The sequence below is a fragment of the Tasmannia lanceolata genome, unplaced genomic scaffold, assembly GCF_043159265.1.
Source record: "Tasmannia lanceolata isolate RefF3 unplaced genomic scaffold, GAP_Taslan_0.1 ptg000008l, whole genome shotgun sequence".
Taxonomy (NCBI): domain Eukaryota; kingdom Viridiplantae; phylum Streptophyta; class Magnoliopsida; order Canellales; family Winteraceae; genus Tasmannia; species Tasmannia lanceolata.
Window position 1 is genome coordinate 29,768,799 of NW_027518685.1, and position 21,282 is coordinate 29,790,080.

Consider the following 21,282-nt stretch of genomic DNA (forward strand, 5'->3'; position numbering starts at 1 on the left):
TATCCCCATCTTTAAAGAAAAAAAGAAAGAAATAAGGATTGTGAAAGGAAAATGATATTTGCACTACCTTCTTTTGATAACAGCACACCTCTCTTATTTGACACATTTCCTGGTACCTAAAAACTGTCAAAAGCCAATACAACCCACCAAGCAGATGTGGCTAGCAAGGTGTAAGCAGAAAAAGACAGAGAAAAAAATTGATATATTTGCCCCCTTTTTTACCTGGGACAGCCCCTCCAATTGTAAAAGAGTAGTCATAAATCATAATCATAAATACGCTAGAGAGGGCTGTCCCAAGCTTAAAAAAAAGGAGAACATATTCCCAAAAAGTTTCCTATTTTTCGTAATTTTATTTTCCCTAGATCCAAACATACCCTACTACCTTAAGTAGATGGCTATTCACCTAACAGGAGGGCACGGCTATAGTCGGTGAGAGGCAGTAGATTAATAGATTAATGGTGGGGAACATATAATCAACGGGTCATTGTTACATGCCAAAATGGGTAGATTTTTTTTTTGCTAGCTTTCGGAGGTTGCTCAGTAGCTGTTTGGGTATGGATAGGAGCCTGATAAGAGTTTCGGTTTCTAGATCGGCTTTTGGGTGGGAGTTTTAGACTAAGTAGTCAAGGGGGCTTTCATTTGGTATAAATAGCATTTAAGTATACGTTTTTTAAAAAGAGTGAAAAAATTTATACTGGAAATTGTGTTTTTGCACGAGTAGGTCAAGAGGCTCATCTTCCCCCCAAGAAGATTAATCTGTTGCCAACTGATTTGGGTTAGTTACATTCATCCTGTGTGGGTTCTGCTAGGACCCACCATTTTCTAATAATTCCAACAAAGGGATTTGCTAGGGACCATCGCATCAGGCATTTCGCGAACCGGCTGTTGCACAAGAGAGCAGCCACATAGGTTCACTTTTCAACAGATTTTGTCTTGTTCATTTAATTCATTTGAAAAAAGGCCTTCAACTTCCTATGATGCATCACTTCGTTATGATGGGCGGAAGTTCAAAAGGGAAAAACTACCGAGGAAATGACTTTTCTGTGATAACATATAAAGGAATCCAATAAACTCAAAAGAGCAAAGCTACAGCAGAAATTAATTATCTGAGATACATAAAAAAAAAGTACAATCAGCTCAAAAGCAAGCTCTCTCATACACAAGTCAATCGCTGAACTATTCCGCTATTATCGGGTCGCTCCAAGTAGATTTGCGCCGCCAAGCTTAGCACCCTCTAAGTGCTGAGAGTTTTGCAGCAGAAATGTACAATTAGAATGCTTAAGTTAACATATAATTTCGCAGAAATGTACGATTGGAATACTCAAGTTAACATATAATTTCCTTATTTTTCAGGGCTTTTGTTTATGTAGTTGAAAGAAAAGTAGAATAGGTACAAAATCATATTCTCCTGTAGAATTAGGTGGAGATATAGTCATCAGGAAATACAAGCATTAGAGGATAAATAGACTACTGAATAGGAAATGGTGAAATACAGAAGACATTTAAGTAGTTTTTGTTTTTCTAATCCTAACAAATTCTCTCCTTTTACCTTTCTTTTCTTTACGAGGTTTGAGCCAATTAAGATCAGATGCAACAATTAGCATGAAATTTAGAATTTAAGGGACAGAACAAATTGATTTCTTTGCGAACAAATATAATACAATGTGTAGAGATATTTTAGTCTAATTATCTTTTATTGTATATGTACATATATTAATTAAAAAAGAGAGGCGTGGAATACTAGGACTTCACACACACACATAGATTCATGTGGAAGAGGGCGAGTGAACTTTCTTCTCACGATTTCTCATCTCTCTTCATCCTTGCTTTCAAACCCTAGATAGCAACATGATATTTGAGCATACAATCTAGGGTTTGATCCACCACCCATTCTTTTCTTACAAACCTGAAAATAAAAAGGAAATCCGGAAGTGTTGATTGCAACTTGGGATTTCCTTGGTTTAGTGTCAACGGTAGTTCACATGAACCACAAGGTATGTGTTGTACTTGTCCCATTATGGTTTAAATCCTCTTCATGTTGTGAAGGTAGAGAGCTGGAGCTGTTTTTGCATCGTCTCAGCCCTAGGTAGTATCATAGATGGGTGACAGATCAGGTATGTTCTTTTCAACTTGCAATTCAAATTTATGGTGGATTGATGCCTTGTGACAACCACTATTTGTTGTTTTTTGGCCACTGTATGCTGTTTTTGTTGTTGTTTCAAGGCTGGTGGCAAGGGAGTTGAGTGTTTGAAGGCTTTCAATTCAATGGCTATTGCCTAGAAGTTTATTTTTTCTACAAAAAGGAGGGTTTCTATTGTGCCTGGTTTTGGTTTTGTTGGTTTGAGTAAGTGACTGATCTGGTGTTATTTGGTGAGTCATAATGGAGAATTTCTCTTGATTATCTATCTCAATGTTCAAATTAGTTCCATTAAACTTAATGGCAGTAAGTACGGTCAATAGGCCAAATTTGTTTAGGTTTTTGTTACAGCTAAAAAAAAAAGTGAAATACCTCATAGAAGACAACTGATGTCTAATTTTCATAGCGGATATAGGAGGATGGTCAAATTAAAACTTGGCTATGGAATAGCATGGAACAAAAGACTAGTAGCACTTTGGTCTTTCTTGAAACTGCAAGCACATTTGGGATCAAGTTCAGAAGATGTATACCGACTCTAACAATATCACCAGGATCTATCAGCTTTCGTAACATTATTTCAACATGCAGCATGGTGACAAAAATCTAAAGGATAACTATTCTCAAATCATAGGTCTCTGTGACGATTTGAGGGTTTAAATATTAATCATCCTATTTTTTCTCATGTGGAGATGCATCACCAATTAAATAATTTTAAGCAGATCAAATTTTAAGCAGTCTAGTACTTCCATCTTTACCTGATGTTTTTTTTTTTTTTTCAACGAGCTTTAAAGATCGAGTTTTCCCTATCTACTAAGCATGATCGGTCTGCCTTTGCAGATACTGGTGGCGCTGGTCACAATGGTCTAAGTTGAAACCATAGTGGTGGTATATGTGGATGTGGCAGAGGTGGTCGTGGAGGTCATATTGAGTCGGGGGGAGGTCTTGGGGCGACTTTGTGCAAGCACTGAGAAGTACAAGGTAGCTATTGATCAGCACCAAAGAGACGAGTCATTCAGTGTAGGGGATTTGGTGATGGCTACTATTGACGAGAGTGTTTCCCAGTCGGAGCATACGACAAGTTCAAGTAGAAGTTCGGACCCTGCAAAATCATCAACCGGTTGGGCCCTAACGCCTATCTGTTGGACCTCCCCGAAGATGTTGACTTCTCTCTTCAACTTTACCGTCATCCACTAGTTTCACGGAGACACACTAGAGCCCGACGACATCACCACCTTACCATTCCAAGCTAATGCATTGATGGAGGACCAGATAGACAACATCATGGATACCACGATAATGGGCACTCATTGATAATCACATCGACGATATCTTTTTGAAACGGCACATCAACGATATCTTGTTCGTTGGCAAAATCGGATGTCGACAGATTGTACGTGGATTGACGAGGTTGAGTTGCGACGACTACGAGAGGACCTGTTTCAACGAGTTAGTGAAATTTACTAGGCGGAGTCGAGTTGTTTCCACACGGGGAAAATTATATAATCCAGCTCATTAGTTCCCCAACCTTGAGGAGTTTCCATTTTAGGATAGTTTCTATTTTTAGTCCACTTTCTATTTTGACATCTTAGATGTGGGGGCTATCCACATCAGCTAGGGCCCACATCTCACTAGGACTTGTAAACCCCATGCCATGTCCCACTTGCGAGCTACTGAAGCCACTTATGTTAAATGACTTATGTGATCTTATTTCCTATTGGTGGCCACAAAGGACCCACCACTTGAAAGAAATCCCAGCACTTATATGTGGGAGAGTGCTAGAGGGAAGAGGAACTTTTTCTTGGAATTCATGGAGCAAGCAACCCTCGCACCCCCAACCCCAACAAGTGGCTGCAAGGTAGACCTCATCCCTTTCTTTCTTTTTCTCTTCTCCCTCCATCTCCATCTCCTTCTCTATTCTTCTCTTCTCTTCTCTCTTTCCCTATTCCTCATTTCCTTTCCTTCCTCTCCTCCTCCTCCCCTTCTCCTCTTTCTCCTTCCTATTTCTCCTTCTAACCCTCTTTTCCCTTGCCGTCCAGCCCCTTCCCAGCTGCCAGCCTGCAGTCTTGGACTGCCCATACAGCCGACAACCTCCCATCTGCCCCTTTCTCTCTCGAACCCATTTCCCATACTCCTTTCTGTCGGCCACTTTCCTTGCACTTTGTGCAGCCGACAGCAGCCACACCAACTTCTCCTCTTTTGCATCCTCCGGTTAGCAACCCTGCTGGTTTCAGCCCTGACAACCCAATTTACCCCCTCTTCCCTTTTCCTATTACTCTTATTCTCACTTTGGATTGTTCAGCTGTCTGTAATGGTTATACCAGTGACCTTGTTATTTTCGCCCCTATCACAGTCCATTTCACCTCCTTGCTGTTCTTAGCTGCCCCTGCTACTCATACACATTTCATCACTTCTTCCCCATCTTTATATATGACATTGATGGCTGGTGCAAATTCATGGACAGATTGTGGCTGCCGGGATTCAAGGGTGGAGTGCACTGTGTCTGGTGAGAATGGTCTTATTTTATTTCTACTGCCTTTATTGACCATATTTTGCCGGCTTCACCCTTTAGATCAGCCATCCTCTCACCCATATTCTTGTATTGAGATTATCCCATCATAGGTTGGTTTTAGTTTTGATCACTTTCCATTATTTCAGATTGTAGAGAGATCTATCACATTGCTGCCCTTATTTATATGTCTGACTTTCTTTGGCGTGATCGTACTGTTACATGTTCTACTTGGGATGAACTGGTTTATTTGATGAATTAACTCTAATGCTGACAATCGTGCAAAACCCTACTTGTAATAAATCAATTTTTCTGAATGCCTAATCTGCTTTGGAATTGATAGTGCTGATTTTAACTGAATACTAGACACTTTACCCTCCAAAGTTCTCCCTAAAGAATCCGCAAACACTAGGTTTGCACCATGGTTGTAGGCTTTCATGACAGGACAATGTCAAAGACACATAGCATAACTTAAATTATCCAAAGCATAGGTGTCACTAGCATGACTATTCTGGTTTTAAGTTCAACTGACATTCCAGAAACACATCATATAAATTTTGACTTTTCATCATCTATTTCTCTCTCAAAACAAAAACATATAATATGTAATGAAGTAAATTCCATGACATGCAATTCAATATCCATGCTGCTATCAAGCACAATAATTGCTGAAATGTTGTAAGAGTATCACAAACAGCAAATTCACGGATGTTAAAAATTCAAAATATGCAGAACCAACCCATATTGTTTCACTTACTGTATCTCGTAAATCAACATCCCTTAAATAAGCTCTTTGAAGATTTGCACCCTGCAAATTTGCACCACCTAGCTTTGCACCCTGTAGAATAAAGGAAAAAAAAATACAGTAAAAAATTTGATACAGCTAATTTAATTTAAAATTAATATGTTACATTCAAATGAAAGAAAACAGGTCGACTCAAAACAAGTTCAGGTGTGGCTAAAGTGAAAGAAATGGAAAGAGAAAAATGTGGAAGAGAGAAACATGAAAGAAATTTAGGGCTACAATTATTCCCACATACCCCTCCTTGACATTTTATCAAATCTCACATGAGTTAATTACAAGAATCCCCCTCATAACACAGAAAGACTAATCTATACGTTTATATAAGGAATAATAAAGATACCCCTACAGATGAGAAATATAACACTACCACTCTCCCAAACAAGCTGAGGCATAAATATTGCCCAGCCTGCATAGAATATTGTGTGGTGGATGCTTCCCTAGAGCATTTTCAACATGTTAGCCAAGAGATCATATTCATATATGAGGTAGCATGCGTTTCGGTCATGATGAAATGGAAACATGTCGGTGTAGGATGAAAATTTCAGTGGAAATCATGTAAAATCATGGAAATGTATGGAAACATATTCAAATGACGTAAATTTAAGACAAAACTTCAGGAAGTGATAAAATAAGCAAAATGCAAACTAAAGAACAATCACATTAGAAGAAAAAACAATTATAATCGCTTAAGAAAATCGAACACCTAGTGACATGCATTTTCGCGCATGTCTGATAATTCAGTGCATACCAGATTTCACATGTCATTCGTATAAATACTTCTGCATAATACACACACTACATTTCAGATGTAATTCATATAAACATAATTATGTAATTTATATTGGTATAGCACACCACTAATACACCTATGGTTTTGGTTTCTGGTTTTGGTATGTTGTTCGATGCAGATGAAAACGGAAACATTTCGGTCCAGCGGATGATGATATGGATATTAACATAACTGAGGTGCTGGCTTTAAAACAAGGAATTAAGGAGTTCATTAGAAACTTTGTTGTCCATGTAGTAATTGAAGGTGACTCCTTACATGTTAGATGGATGAGAACATGCATAAATCATCATTGGCACCTAGCAAATGAATTGAAGAAGCTTTGGACCCATTATTTGACATTATGTGTCATCTGATCGTATTGGGGGAAAGGCCAATTCAGAGGCAGATTCACTAGCTCGGAGTGGTGTGAATGGCCAAGGAGTGGTGTGTGGGGCCATTTGGATACGAGGATTTTAGAATCCGGGATTTCTTCAAAATTGTAGCTAAGAGACAAGAGAAGAAGCGGACCAGCCGTCGTTTTTTACTCGTTTTTTACTTCTCGCCCTTCTTTCCGTCAGCAAGAGAGTAGCAGATCCTCCCATATTTCCAGGTGTTAGAAATCACAGGATGCAGGAGAGATTTTTAAAACCTGAATTTCTCACTTAAAATCCAAGAAACGCTGGCAGGACAGCATAAAACAGCTTGATCATGAACTCTCTTGTACACTGTTTTCAAACTAAAAACCTGGATTCTAAAATCCGCATATCCAAACGGCCCCTTAGTTTTCTGTGATCAGTTTTCGAATATCATTTTACAGTGATTGCATTTTGTTTTACTTTTGCTATTGGCTTCTTTTTGCCCTTGATTGTATTAATCACTAAGTTTCTATGTTGCATCAGTACGGACATGAGTGTCGGCATGCGACACGGGTATTGAGTGTCGGACGATTGGTGGATTCACCAAAGTATCTTAATCATTTCTCAAATTTTATTTTTTTTACATACTAATATGGTTATAACAAGTAAGATATTGAAAATTTTAATAGGTTAAGTAGATGAAAGAGATCTATAAGTGTCTTAGAGAATCCTGAAGTATTGGAATCTGAGACGTGTCCGACAGGGCATCTTCGCCCATTTCGAAGAACCCATGTAACATAGGTATCCTTGTTTTCTCTCACTTTTAATCTAGTTTGCTATTGCTCAAAACAAAAGTAACAGGCTTCCTCTGTTTCTTCCTTTTTTTGGCAGGTAAGCTGGGATCGAACCTGCAACCTCAAGGTTGAGATACAAAACCTTTGTTTCTTGACATTAACATTTTCATTAACTCATTCAACTCAAGGGAATTGACTTGCCCAAATTCTAGGCAAGTGATTGGACACATCCGAGTTTTTAAACATTGTCATGTAAAAGAAAAAGATTTGACTACCTAATGGTGCATCCTATGCAGAGAAGGAGCAGTAAACCATATATTCATTCATTGTAAGTTGGTAGCTGGAGTGTGGGCTTCAATTCTTAATAGTTTTGGAGTGTTGCCGTCATTCCCGATGTATGTAAGCAAGGCAGTGAGGGGCTGACACACTACTACTTTTGGAAAGGAGGGCAAGTTCCTTTGGCAGATTACCCGCTTGGCTATTATGCTGGTTTTCTGGAATGAGTGTAATGCTAGGATTTTCCGGTGATTTGCATTTAGGTGTGGTAACTTCTAGAATCATAGTCTCTATTATCCGATGGGCCTCTTCTTTGCAGGCTCATCTAGGATATTTCTTGGGAAAAGTTTTAAGGAAAGACAGGAAATTGCTTGGGGTAGAAAAGCTAAAGAGAAGTGCTAATCCAGGTGGATTCCCCCACTCCCTAACTGTGTGAAGCTTAACTTTGAAGGCGGTTCTAGAGGCAATTCGAGCCTAGACGGTATGGAGGCATGCTCATAGATGAATTCAGTTCTATTATCTTGGATTTTTCGGCCTCATTAATGTGGGTGATTCTAGGGAGGCAGAAATCAGGGTGCTATTGGAGAGTTTAAAGCTCTACCATACTCGGTATTGTATGCACCTTTGTATGGAATCGGAATTCGCATATGCTGTTTCCTGGGCCAATTACAGGTGCCCTCGCCCTTGGAGATCAGAGATTTGTTCACCCGCTAGTATATTCTATCTCTCATAGCCTGGGCCTCTTCTTTGCAGGCTCATCTAGGCTATATCTTGGGAAAAGTTTTAAGGAAGGATAGGAAATTGCTTGGGTTAGAAAAGCTAGAGAGAAGTGCTAATCCAGGTGGATTCCCCCACCCCCTAACTATGTGAAGCTTAATTTTGAAGACGGTATGGAGCCATGCTTCTAGATGAATTCAGTTCTATTATCTTGGATTTTTTCGCCTCATTAATGTGGGTGATTCTAGGGAGGCAGAAATCAGGGTGCTATTGGATAGTTTAAAGCTCTACCATACTCGGTATTGTGTGCACCTTTGTATGGAATCAGAATTCGTCGCATGCTGTGTCTCCTGGGCCAATTACAGGTGCCCTCGGCCTTGGAGATCAGAGAATTGTTCACCAGCTAGTATATTCTATCTCTCATAGCTTTTGTAGTGCTAATGACGTGGCTGATGAATTTGTTCACCAACTAGTCTATTCTATCTCTAATATCCTTTGTAGTGCTAATGAGGTGGCTGATGAGCATGCTAGGAGCAGGACCAACAGGACAGCACTCTATTACCTGGATATGGGTGCAAGAATTGGAAACACCATGAATATGGGTAACGATCCTTAAAGAAAGTGTCAAGATATTCTAAGAATTTTGAAAAGTGCACCCATCTTTCTCACAAGGATGGCACTTATTGTTTCTAATTCTGCTCTAATAGCTTAGCCGTTTGAAAGTTGGCCCCTTCTTGTTCTTTCTGTTGCTATCTTGTGGTGAAGGACGACCAACACCCTTCCTGTTACATATGATTTTTCTTTAGTCCTGTAATAAAGTTATCTTTCAAAAAGGAAGAAAAAATTGGCCATGCCCTTGATTTGCATAACAGTGCAAAAAATCAGATGATTTATCAAAAGTGGAGGAAAGAAAATCACATGGCAATGCTTAAATAAAGCAGCGCAAATCAGTCACAACTTCAAGGAGCATTAACAAAGAATAACAGTGCACAAAACAGTGACAACTTCAAGGAGCAATAACAAAGAATAAAAGTGACAAAAGGAGTTGAAACTGGGCCTTAGATGCCAGGAGTAAGGATGAAAGTTGAAGGGCATTGCTATTTTGATTTATGAGGATTTTTAGTGATTTTATCTGAATCCAAAGTTAAGTTTAAATAGGTTTTTACGAGTCCTAGTATATTAAAATAGGTATATGGTATGCTTTTCAAGGATTATTTAGTAGATAAATCTGATTTCGGTTGATTTGGGACTGTAGTTAGGAGTTAGAGAGGTGTCAAACAATAAAAGATAAGTGAAAGGTAAGTATATGTAGGAAAAGGCTAGAGATTTCTTCCAATCAAAGTTAACTACCTAAATTACAGATGAATGATTCCTTGCTTTCCAAGCAAGGTGTTAGCCCGAGGGTTTCCATGTGTGGCCCTACTCATTGTTTTTATGACAGCAAACCCAAATTGATCAAAGTAGGTTGATACTAATGATTTTACCATGATAAGCTTATACAGGAAATTATAGTACTAAAATGGACAACTCAGGATAGATCATGGCAATCAAAGGCAAAGCGAAGATTCATCAACCAAGAAGGACAAAGACAAATCAAGTTGAACCTTCAACATCAAGATGGAGTCATGGAGAGCTAAGTCAAGTTGAAGACCAAAGAACAAGCATGAACAAGGAAGTCTAAGAATGCTCATTCAACCACCGGACTCAAGAGGATTACTCAAGAATAGGTTGAATGGAGATCAACTTCAAAACAAGTTTGCAAGTGTTTTCGAAGAGTGTTCAAAATGATTTTAAAGCAAAAATCCAAACATCCTTTGAAAACCTCAACTAAGACAGTTTGCTTTTCTATCACAAAAGGACCCAAATGTTCTCCAATTGAGCCAAAATTTTGTCCATAACTTTCTCTCATATAATATGTACAAAAAATGGGAACCAGACTCAATCATTAACATGTGTTTTTTTGGCAAACCAAACCTTCCGGCAGAAGTCTAGTTCGATTATCTGGTTGATCAAAAGGGGACCCAAACGTTTTCCAAAAGAGCTAAATTTTGGTCCATGACTTCTCTAATATCAATATCAATGTGTACAAAAAATCAGAGGAAAACTCATTCATTTGATAGGTGAACTTGCAAACTAGACCTTGCGGCAGAAGTCTGGTCAATCATCTGTTTGGCTTCTGGAAGCAACCAGACATCTGGCCAGACGTCCGGGCGACGTCTGGTGTCTGGAAAAATATGACCGTTGGGACTTGCGGCTGATTCTTATTTTGAATTTTCAAAACCCAAAAATGTCCATTTTGCCCTCCAACGTTTATATCTTCTAAGGGGCTATATATAAGTTTATTTCCATCATTTTAACACTTTTGCAAGCTTGAAAAAGATCCCTACTTGAGATTTAAGATTTCCAAGCATTTTTACAATAGTTCTTCTTTGCCCTAAATCTTGCAATCTACCTTGAAGAAGATTTCCTTAAGCCTACTTGCAATCTACTTGAAGAAGAATCACTCAAGCCCACTTGCCATAAACAATCTTAAAGATCTCCCAAGCTCACTTGCAATCTCACCATGTATAGACTGACCCTACTAGGGTCTTTATTGTGATTAATTTTTTTCTTTGTAAATATTGTCCACAAATTTCTCTTGAACGACGGCTGAACAAGTCTAATTAAAATTCGAGCATTTAAGACCGTCGGATTTTGCACTTACTATAAATAGTAAGTCTGAACTTATTATAAATAGTAAGTCCACACTTACTATAAATAGTAAGTGGGTCCCACTTAACAAAAAAAAGTAAATTTGAAACTTTAAATCCTACAATTTAGGATCTTCAGAAATTACAAAGCAATATGAATGTGACACATAGGATAAGATAAGAGAGAAAATTGAATACAACTAGCAATCCTCACAAAAATAGGGAAGTGCTCACGTTTTCCCATATTAGGGAGAAACGTGCGCACAACTCACCTTTAGGAAAAAAAACGAGAGAAAGGGGGAGAAAAAAAGAGAGAAAGAGAGAAAGAAAAGGTAAAGGAGAAGAGGGATTGATCTTCAAACCCTAATCTTGTCTCGAGTAAGTGCCCAAAATCTTTCTATGTGTTTTTGCTTGTGATTCATGGTGTTTGATTTCCTTAAAACTCTTTCGAATTAGGGTTCAAAGCTGTTTTTCCTTCGAATCAAGATTTTCTTATGATCTTTATATGTAAAAGATGATTTTCTTATAAGACAATTTGTGCGCATGATCCATAGTATATATATATATATATATATATATATATATATAGAGGAAAAGGATTGTACGCTCGACCGTACCTAAAGTTAGGTACGGTAGAGTGCCAAATCACATGGGTCCCCCATTTTTGGTGGGCATATATATATATATATATATATATATATATAAATCAGATCATGTGTGTTCTATATTAAGCCCTATGACTGTTTTTCCATAAAATCAACATGCTTATAATGAGTATCATGTAGAAAAGATGTTCTTTTAAAATTATGTATATATATATATATATATATATATATATATATATATATGTATGATATAAATATAATATATATATTTATAGCATGCGCATGATGAAATTTGTGGAAAACCAAAGCTTATATTATATTTATATCACACACACACACACACACACACACACACACACACTAAAGAATTGTTTCCTAGATATATCAAAGCATGTGTGTGATTTGAATTAGGGGTGCAACTCGGGTCGATTTTTTGGAATTAGGGTTGAAATTATACCTTATATTGGGTCGGGTTGATTCCAATTCATTTTTTACCAAAAACTCAACCCGACCCGACCCGAGTTGCACCCCTAATTTGAATATGAAATAGCAATTGTTTTTCTTCCAAACAGTGTGATTTAGTTGATGTAAAAATCATGTCCTTCAAAAATCAGCCATAGCCCATAGGTGATATGCTTGATAAATCATATAATTATTTTTCTTTCGGAGAAAGACCTAGGGTTTGTATAAATTGTTCGTACTTGTCTTTTTGTTAAAAACAGCTCCTAACATGATTGTTGCCCAGGTACATATATACATACATATGTATATACATTATATGATGCAAATAATTAAGAATCTGATCAGTATATGAATTACGCATAGGTATTAATAGTTTAATACCCATGAGTGTATCTTTTGGATGTATGACACTGAAATCTTTGGGAATAGAATTTAAAGAACAAAACCTAAAAAGTTATGACTCTCCACTCCTAGGGTCAGAGTTAAAGTATAATTTAATGGGAAACTTAGTGTGTACATGATTTTTGTTTCAGATTTGGTAGCATATTCGACTCTGACATTAAAGATTTCTCACTCTCTCACACCACAAGTAATTAAGGTAGGTGACGGTACTCTAAACTTACACTCTTGGACAATGATTGATTTAATCATATGCAATGAAGATTCTTAGTGTTTCATGATAATGACTTGTAGACATAACTGTTGTTAAATGATATATATTTCACTTTCCTGTTTTGCCATATTAGTAGCATGCAATCGAATTAATAATGATGCTATGCCCATAAATAATGGCATGCTAATGCTCACAAATGATGGAATGCTATGATTCCTTGTTAAAGGAAAATATTTTGGAAGCAAGAAAATTGCTAATGAATCTCTTAAGGATATTAAAAATGGAGGACATACCAGGAAAAACTGGTAATAAATAAATGAAATAAATTGCATTGGGAAATATGATTTGGTGGATTGGGCGGAGGTATGAGTCGTCCAGGAATAATGAAACTCCGCGCCGGCCATGGGTTTTTAGCGCACCCCCTTGGCAGTAAATGCATCCTCTTAGACCGTGATGTCAAGAGGCGGAGTGGCCAGTAGGCACGTCGTAAAAAATCGCTCATGTCCATTACCTGTAGACAAGGGTTGTGGAACGTATTGGGGGCGGGACAACAAGCTAAGGGAGCTTGATTGTCTTGGATGAGTCGTCTCGTGCATTACAAATAATAATAATAACAAACATAAGTTTCTTACTTGTAAAACGTTGTTTGCCTTACTAGAATAACTGTTTCGCATGGTTTAAATGCCATAGCATGATCCCTGTTAATATTTCATGTTTCAATTTGAAATAATTGTTATCGCATGTTCACTATTGAATTAATTTGTATGCATTTAAATTCAAAAGTTGTTTAAATGTGTGTTTATTACTGAATGAATCTACATAGTTCTTTGAACTAACACCAAAGATCCCCCACAGGTTTTGCTACAATTGATGACATTGAGACAAATGCTAATGAGGAAATCGAGAATAAAATGGGGTGTGCAAGAGCGAGGATAGAGTAATTGGTGTGGCCGTGTGTGGCCTTGGCGGCTATTCATCATATTCTTAGTTTGTTTCTGTTTTTGGTAATTATATAAAATCCTCTTGCTATACTCTCTAGTAAACTTTTAATTGAGTCTTCAAATTTATAAAAAAAATTCACATTTTTCATAGGAGTTACATTTACTTTCTGAATTTTGGTAGTGATTCGGGTTTCTCCAAAAATCCGGGTCGTTACACGTAAGGGTGTTAATTTTGGCTCGGGCTCGGAAGCTCGCTCGAGCTCGGCTCGAATCCTTAACGAGCCGAGCCGAGCCCGATTTAGGCCAGGCTTGGCTCGGCTCGGCTCGTTAAGAATTTAATATATTTAAATATATATATTATATATTAATATATACACTAAAAGGGTTATCCAGGGAGTGAAAGGGGGAAGCAAAATATGTCACTTCATTTTTGGAACCCCATTTGTTACTTGGACCACCCCCCATAGTGTAAAAAAAGTAGTCAAATTACACTAGATAGGGCTGTCCAGCGAAGATGAGTGGTGTGAACTTAATATAACCCGAGCTCGGTAAGGCTCGCGAGCCTGGCCGAGCCTGACCGAGCCGAGCCTGGTTCGAGCCCGAGCCGAGCTTTTGAGCTTAACGAGCGAGCCTGGCCAAGCTCGGCTCGGCTCGGCTCGTTTACACCCCTAGTTACACGTCATTAGAGAAGTTCTCATCAAGCTCATTTGCAAACCATTTGAGGAAGATTTCTTGTATTGAAGTGGTGTGTTAGCTTTAAGAGAAGGCATTCACACATTGTAATTTGAACAACATTGCAAAGGATGAAAGGGCACCAATATTAAATCCCTTGGAATTGGCAAGTGCTTGGAGATACGGAGCCATCTTAGTGGGCGAGTGTTGAAGACACGGAGCCTTCTTCTTTGTATCAAGAATCATACTTATAGTGGATTCCCTCAAGGACACAAAATTGAGAAGAGTGGAGTAGGTCTTGGAGTTTCAAGGCCGAACCACTTAAAATCCTTGTGTGGTATCTCTTCTATTACTCTTCCCCTCTTCTCATTTGCTTTTTGGTTGTTAGTTCTTTTACTTTTATTTTGCTAACCACTATTAATCAAAGATTAATTAACAAGTGTTAGTAAACTTACAAAAAGGGTTTTAAAGGAATAAAACTCTTAATATCCAACCAATTCACCCCCCCTCTTGGTTGCCCAACTAGGATTTCACAAGCTTTAAAATTTAGGTTTCGGCTACCGAAATTTCGGCTGAAATACCTTTTGGCTGAATTTCGGTAAAAAAAAAAAAAATCATTATTGTGCTGAAATTTTGGAAAAAAAATTAAAAATTACATTTTCGAAATTTCGGATTTAGGTGGTTTCGGTGTCGGTCCCAACTGAAATCAGAAATTATGGTATTTCGGCAGAAATTTAAAACCATGTTTCCAAGTTCTTTTAGAACTGTCTTAGAAGTGAAAGTGAGTGGAGAGATAGTGTTTTTGCGCTTAGGGAGGAAAGTTTTTTACTCATTTGATGCAAAACACTATTTTCTGGCAGATTTTGATTACTTGCTAATTTAACTTTAAGCTTTCTCTTTGTTGAATTTCTCAGGTGAAGAAGCAATACCTCTTGTTCTCCCCATCATATAAGCATCTTCTCTTGGTATGTGATTCCTTTGCTTTTGGTTTCAATGATATCCATGTAACTGGTTGAATTTGGTTAAATTATGGCATTAAATATTAGAGCAAATATAAATGGCTTGCTTCTAGTTGCTATAGCTGTGAAGAATTGGGATCTGGAAGGATAAATATCATACATGTTTCGATGCAATTAAAGCCTCAATGAGACAAGTAGATACCTTTAAGAGAGATAGATTCAATAAGATGATTTGCAACTCATGTTTCAAGGATAGGTTGGGAACGTGCGATTGGAGGCTGAAAGCCTGGAGGAATAGTGGATAAACCAAGATGGTGGTAAGCAACCCACGCACCAAAAAAACATGGAGCGGTTTCAAAAATTAAATCACCAAATGGAATTGTTTCAAGGAGGAATAGGTATCTTTCCATAAACACGAAAGAATGATATATTTTAGAGGGATGGAGATTGGGAGAAAGATTTAATAAGGCTCTGCAGAGCAAGATGAAGAAAGTTATCAAGAATTGTTAAAAGCAATTCTTGAAAGCATCAGTGACCGGGTCTACGATGAGTATTCGGTAGGGGAAAGAGTCCAGGTATAATGAATATAATGAAGAGGATGTAAAAAAAAATTGATAAGCCAATTCACTAGGAAGACAGTTAAGAAGAACGTTAGTGTGATGAAGTGGATGAGAAAGCATATTCATTTTTTTCCTACACGGTTTACTTACTCCACATAGAAGCTGTAATGCTATTAAACTCAGCCTAAAAGTGGGGTTACCAAAGAGGTGAGACTTTAAAAAAAGTGCTTTTTAATTTTTTTCAAAAAAAAAATCTATGATAAAGATGTGTTTTTCCCCCTTTTATGCATCAACATTAAAATAAAATAAAAGATGTTACGGAGATTTTACATTCCAGGAATATTAAAGTTGATAAATGGGAATGTGTCAAAATTTGCAGAAGTCTCTACTTCAAATACCTAATTCATCGAAAAGGATTTTCCAGATCACCTTCAATGAATCTGTCAAAATTGGAGTGGCCTTTTTGGTGAGAATTGATGCAAGATGTCAATCAAAGAAGCATAATGATAATCCACATAATTTCGACAAATTGACACAAGTCAAAATCAAAATATCTCCTACCAGGGAGAATAAGTGCAGTGCAACTCATTATAATATCAAGAAGAATCACAGAAAAAGAAGAGCAACAAGGAGAATAAAAGTGGAAGATATGGCTGAAAATTGGAGAGTGTTGCTATTTTGATTTATTAGAATCTTTAGTGATTTTTATTTGAATTTAAGTTTAAATTTAAATAGGTTATGGGAGGCCGAACCATTTTAAAACTTGAATAGTGTTTTGGGGATTATTAAATTTCTAAATCGAACTGGGTTGTTTTGGGAATGTAATAAGGATTCAGAAGTCGGGCAGGAACCTTGCAATCCAAGTTAAGTAAAGAAACATACAGAGTATATAAGAAAGGTCCATATGTTTCTTTTTAAGTGAAGGTTAACTTCCTAGTTAGAGAAGGAAGATTACTTGCTTTCCAAGTATTTTTTTCCTGTGAGCAAATAACAAAGATCTTATTAATCAACAATCAAGAAAGAGATTATGCTGCAGAAGGAGGAGGTATCCCAGCAGAACAATACAATTAAAAACAGCACTCGGAATATCAAAAGAAACACGCAAGTTCGGAATTCCTAGAATCTCTTTCATTGTAAGATTTCCGGTCAATTCCATCTCAAAAATGAAAAGGACTGTGTGCAACACTCTTATCTCTGCTTTGTTCGAATCAGCCTTCCCAATTGGACCGGAGTACGCTTTAATAAATTCACTCAAAGGGTTCCTTTCCAAGTGTATTGAGTACTCTTTGAAAATGATCTGAGGTAGAAAGTGAGTAGAAAAGGTAGGACATTGTGTATAAAAAGAAAACTGTATTGGAGATGAGAAGGTTCTCTTTATATAATGTAAAACACTGTTTTTAGGAAGTGCTTGGTGAATTAAGAATTTTGGTTTTAAGCAGATTGTTTTGTTACCACTTTGAATTATATTCATGTAATTTATTAAACTCAATATACTAACTACGCCATTAAAATTTAATTGATACCACATTGTACAACTATCAACAAAATCAAGTACTAAAGAGTCCGACACACAATCACATATCCAAAATCTGATACGCAGTGATGAATTGTGCGGGACGATATAAGGTGTGCATTTGACGATGAGCACATTTTATTCTGTCATGACTGAAAGATAGATACGTCACCCCACATAAATATCAGGTGACACTTAAATTTTTTGAGAAATTTAATAAGGACCGGTCACAGAACATTTCATGATGGAAAGAGGTTGCTTTCTTCTTTCTTGGTCATTAAGAAACTGGTCTGATTACGACTGACTACCCAGACCAAACATCCAAATCCTAAACTACTGAAGCAAGATTTAGTAACGGATTGAAAATTTTAGAGGATATATTTATTTTTCAATGAGCATTAAAAATTACAAACTATATAATTGTTGAAGAAAGAAAAGAAACTTATCTTCTCAACAATACATCCTGATGTAAGTAATAGTAACTACAAGCCACAAGGATTTGGCAATAGTACTTGAATGTGTGGAAGAAGTATTTTTACCAGATCTAATGACATTTTACACTTGAATGTCTGGATGAAGTACTACTACAGATTTAATGACATGTTCGCAAATCAAGCAGTAAAATTTGGCTGGTGTTAGTTATCACTTAAGTGCAACATAGCTTCTCAGCATGACTAGGTCATGAAGGTTGCCATTCTATTTAAAGTGAAAATTAAGCAAGTATTCCTCAAATTATCAATTTAATTCCTGACCCTTCCCTTAGCTTCTCAGTAAATAATACATGCCAAAGTGACATTACACACCTATTGACATAGTTATAAATTTCAGCTGAAATCCGAAATTCAATCCGAAATATTTTGATTTCAATCTAAACCGACACTGAAAGTACAATGAATCGGTTTTTTACAAGATTTCGGCAAAATTTTGCGAAATTTCGGGTTATTTACAAGATTTCCACCGAAATTGCCGAAATTTCCACTGAAATGTTGAAAATTATCGAAATTTACATGATTTCGGCTGAAACCAGAAATGTCCGAAACCAACACCAAAACCGACATTTAAATCCTTGCCTGTTGACACATTTCCATATTGCTAAATTAAATTTACCTTCAGATTAGCTCCCTCTAGATTAGCTCCCTCTAAGTTCGCATCAGTAAGAACAGCAGCCTGAAACGTTATGATAGTGATCAGATTAGCACATCTTGACATCATCCTTAATCAAAATACGGTACGGAACAATGTAATGTAATAAAACAAAAATTGTATTTTTCTGAATAATAATATACATGGATTGCAAACAAAAAAAAATATTCTACAAAAAATGATGCAGCAAGAAAAGACAGAAGAATCATGCATTTTCATCAAGATGTAAGCAATGCATCATAAGGGAAAGACGAACCTGCAGATGTGCTGAGCGAAGGTCTGCCCTACAAAAGCTACATTCTATCAAACATGCATCTACAAAATTGCAAACAGGTAAGCATGGAATCAAAATCAGTTTGCTACAAAGAAAACATTTGTCGGTATTATGTAAATGAAAGCAACTACATTGTAACAGCTTACACTATTTTTCTGACCAGTTGAATTTCAATAAAAAAAGAAAGATACAGGAAAAACAAGGTGAGGTGGGATGGCGTGGGGTGGGGGGCTGTAAAAAGGATCTTTTGCAAAACCAAGAGCCGAAAACAAAAGAAATGCTCAAATCAGCCTTTTCCCTGGGGTGGGGTATTGTCTCAACGAATAAGTGGTTGTTGGAGTAAAGTTGATATAATTCGAAGAAGCAAGATGATCCCACTGATAACGAGTGGGACCAAATAATGCTGAACCATACCACATAGTTCCAGCAACGACGAAAGATCTTACCATTTCCAAAGGAACCGGAGCTACATCTCTTTTCAATTTCCATTAAAGAGTTCTTATGTGTTTCCACGCCCTTGAGACCTCGAGAGATGGACAAAAACAATTCCCAGGAATACACTCCATCATGATATATTGGCATTGGATTTTGTGTTCTTATTCAAAAAGGTTCATTTAATAATGTATTCATGCCCTGGAAATATTTCCAAGTCCTAGGGTAAATTTGATAAAAACTCAATAGCCATGAGACCAACTGCAATGAAAAGGTAAAACAAAAAACCCAAAAGTTATCACAAACTAGTGATTCCAGGTTCTTGTTTCCAAGAAATGAAATTGTAAGGAATACACTGTCATATGCTGAACCATTTGGTCCAGGAAAATAGAAGTGAATGTGCTGATGGATCATAAGAAAAAATAACTGTTAGAATGACAAATAGAATGTTCAGTTAAACCAGCACACACTGCGTGAATGATGCATTACCTTGTAGATTTGCGCTCTGAAGATTAGCTTCAGTGAGTTCAGCTCCACGAAGATCCGCCCCGGTAAATTCACACCTTCCGTAAGCAAGATAAAAAAAAACATTAACAAAGAAAAGAATTCATCATAGTATAAAGTTCAAAAAGAGAAAGTACAACACAAATCTAAAATGAGAATAGATGAGAAAATACGCATTCTACTTAAAAAACTACAGATGAATCCCTACAACAGTTTATACCATAGTTACAGGAAGCTTCCGAGTTGGGTGGGAAGCTCGCATTGGAAGCTAAATTCTTCTTGATTCCCAAATTTAGGGAAGCACATTTCCTACAAGCTTGCTCTTAATCAAGAGTACGCTTCCTATTTAGCTGATAATTTTTTCCTAAATAAGTGTTTTCCTTTCTGATAATGCCAGTAAAACCATAAGTGTTTTCCTAAATAACTTACAAACATTCATCTAAAGTTTCAAATAAAACGTGCATGTATCTTTTTCCCAAAAGTTAGCATTAAACTTATATGCAACAAACATGTAAAACCATAAATCTCTAAAACTTGTAATTCTTTTTTTTTTTTTTTTGAAAATTACTAAAACTTGTAATTATAATCAGCCACAAAGTCCTCTTTACTGCTTGTAACACTAAACTACATTAACCCTTCCTCCCTAACACTTATCTCTTTCAATATGCTTCTTGTTAGCCTCCAATGAGGCTTATTACATGCTTCCCGTTGACTTTTGATGATGCCTCTCACACGTTTCCTCTTTACTTAGAGTTTCCGCTTCCCACATTTTCTAGATCCTTCACTTCTGGTTTCTGCTTCTCACATTACTTCTCTCATTAGCTTCTTACTCTGGCAACTATGGTTATATACACACCATCTCACACCAGTGAGAAATTTGTAAATACCAGGTAAGACCAATTAAAGTTATGATTTGCTAGGAAAGCTTTGAAAACAAGCATGAGAATCTTGAAAACAGTGTTTCAAAACACACAAAAAAGGCCAAAATGTGGCCAGAGCAAATTCTAGTCAACTCGGCACAGCGTGATCGAGTACTCCTTCTCTAGCAAGATTGTCAGCCTCTCCCTCAAGCGCCTTTAAATCCACTATGAATATGAAAGATAATATACAAAGTGGCCAAGTCCATAAAACAGGTGGGCGTCGAGTTAGAACTGTCTTCACTAGCCTTTGTTTACACAATTTCGTGACTGAGGAATAATCAGAAGAAAAGTTCCATCATTAGTGGCATAGGAACAAGCAGAAGATGAACCATGGATTCTTCTACCACAAAAGGACCTAGTAAAATAAATTGATAGTAGCAGGAATTTAAGAATCAATTACATGTCATTAAAATGATTTCTCTTGCACGAGAAAAAAAACTGAGATACAGACTGGAGGAAATAAAACATGAAAGCTAATTGTTCAGCATTGAGTGACTTACTCACGCAAAATCGCATTGAGAAAAATGGAACCAGCAGCCTTTACATCCTATTTACGGAATGAAAATGATTAATTACAATCCAATACTAATAATTTATTTAAGAATGCACGTGATAAAAAAAGAACAAGAAAACC

The 21,282-nt window shown here is 37.0% G+C and overlaps 1 protein-coding gene across 4 annotated transcripts in view; it reads right to left on the reverse strand.

Moving 5' to 3' along the window:
• Positions 1-1,022: 1,022 nt before the first annotated feature.
• FIP2 (potassium channel tetramerization domain-containing protein / pentapeptide repeat-containing protein) overlaps positions 1,023-21,282 on the reverse strand; it is a 48,955-nt gene continuing 28,695 nt past the window's right edge. For all 4 annotated transcript variants that reach the window (XM_077389120.1, XM_077389117.1, XM_077389118.1 and 1 more), the window contains 6 exons: positions 21,149-21,195; positions 19,714-19,787; positions 18,775-18,833; positions 18,483-18,542; positions 5,401-5,481; positions 1,023-1,241 (listed from right to left, as the gene is read on the reverse strand). In XM_077389120.1, the coding sequence (XP_077245235.1) occupies positions 1,188-1,241; positions 5,401-5,481; positions 18,483-18,542; positions 18,775-18,833; positions 19,714-19,787; positions 21,149-21,195 (375 nt within the window). In that variant the 3' untranslated portion in view covers positions 1,023-1,187. The remainder of the gene's footprint in view (positions 1,242-5,400; positions 5,482-18,482; positions 18,543-18,774; positions 18,834-19,713; positions 19,788-21,148; positions 21,196-21,282) is intronic.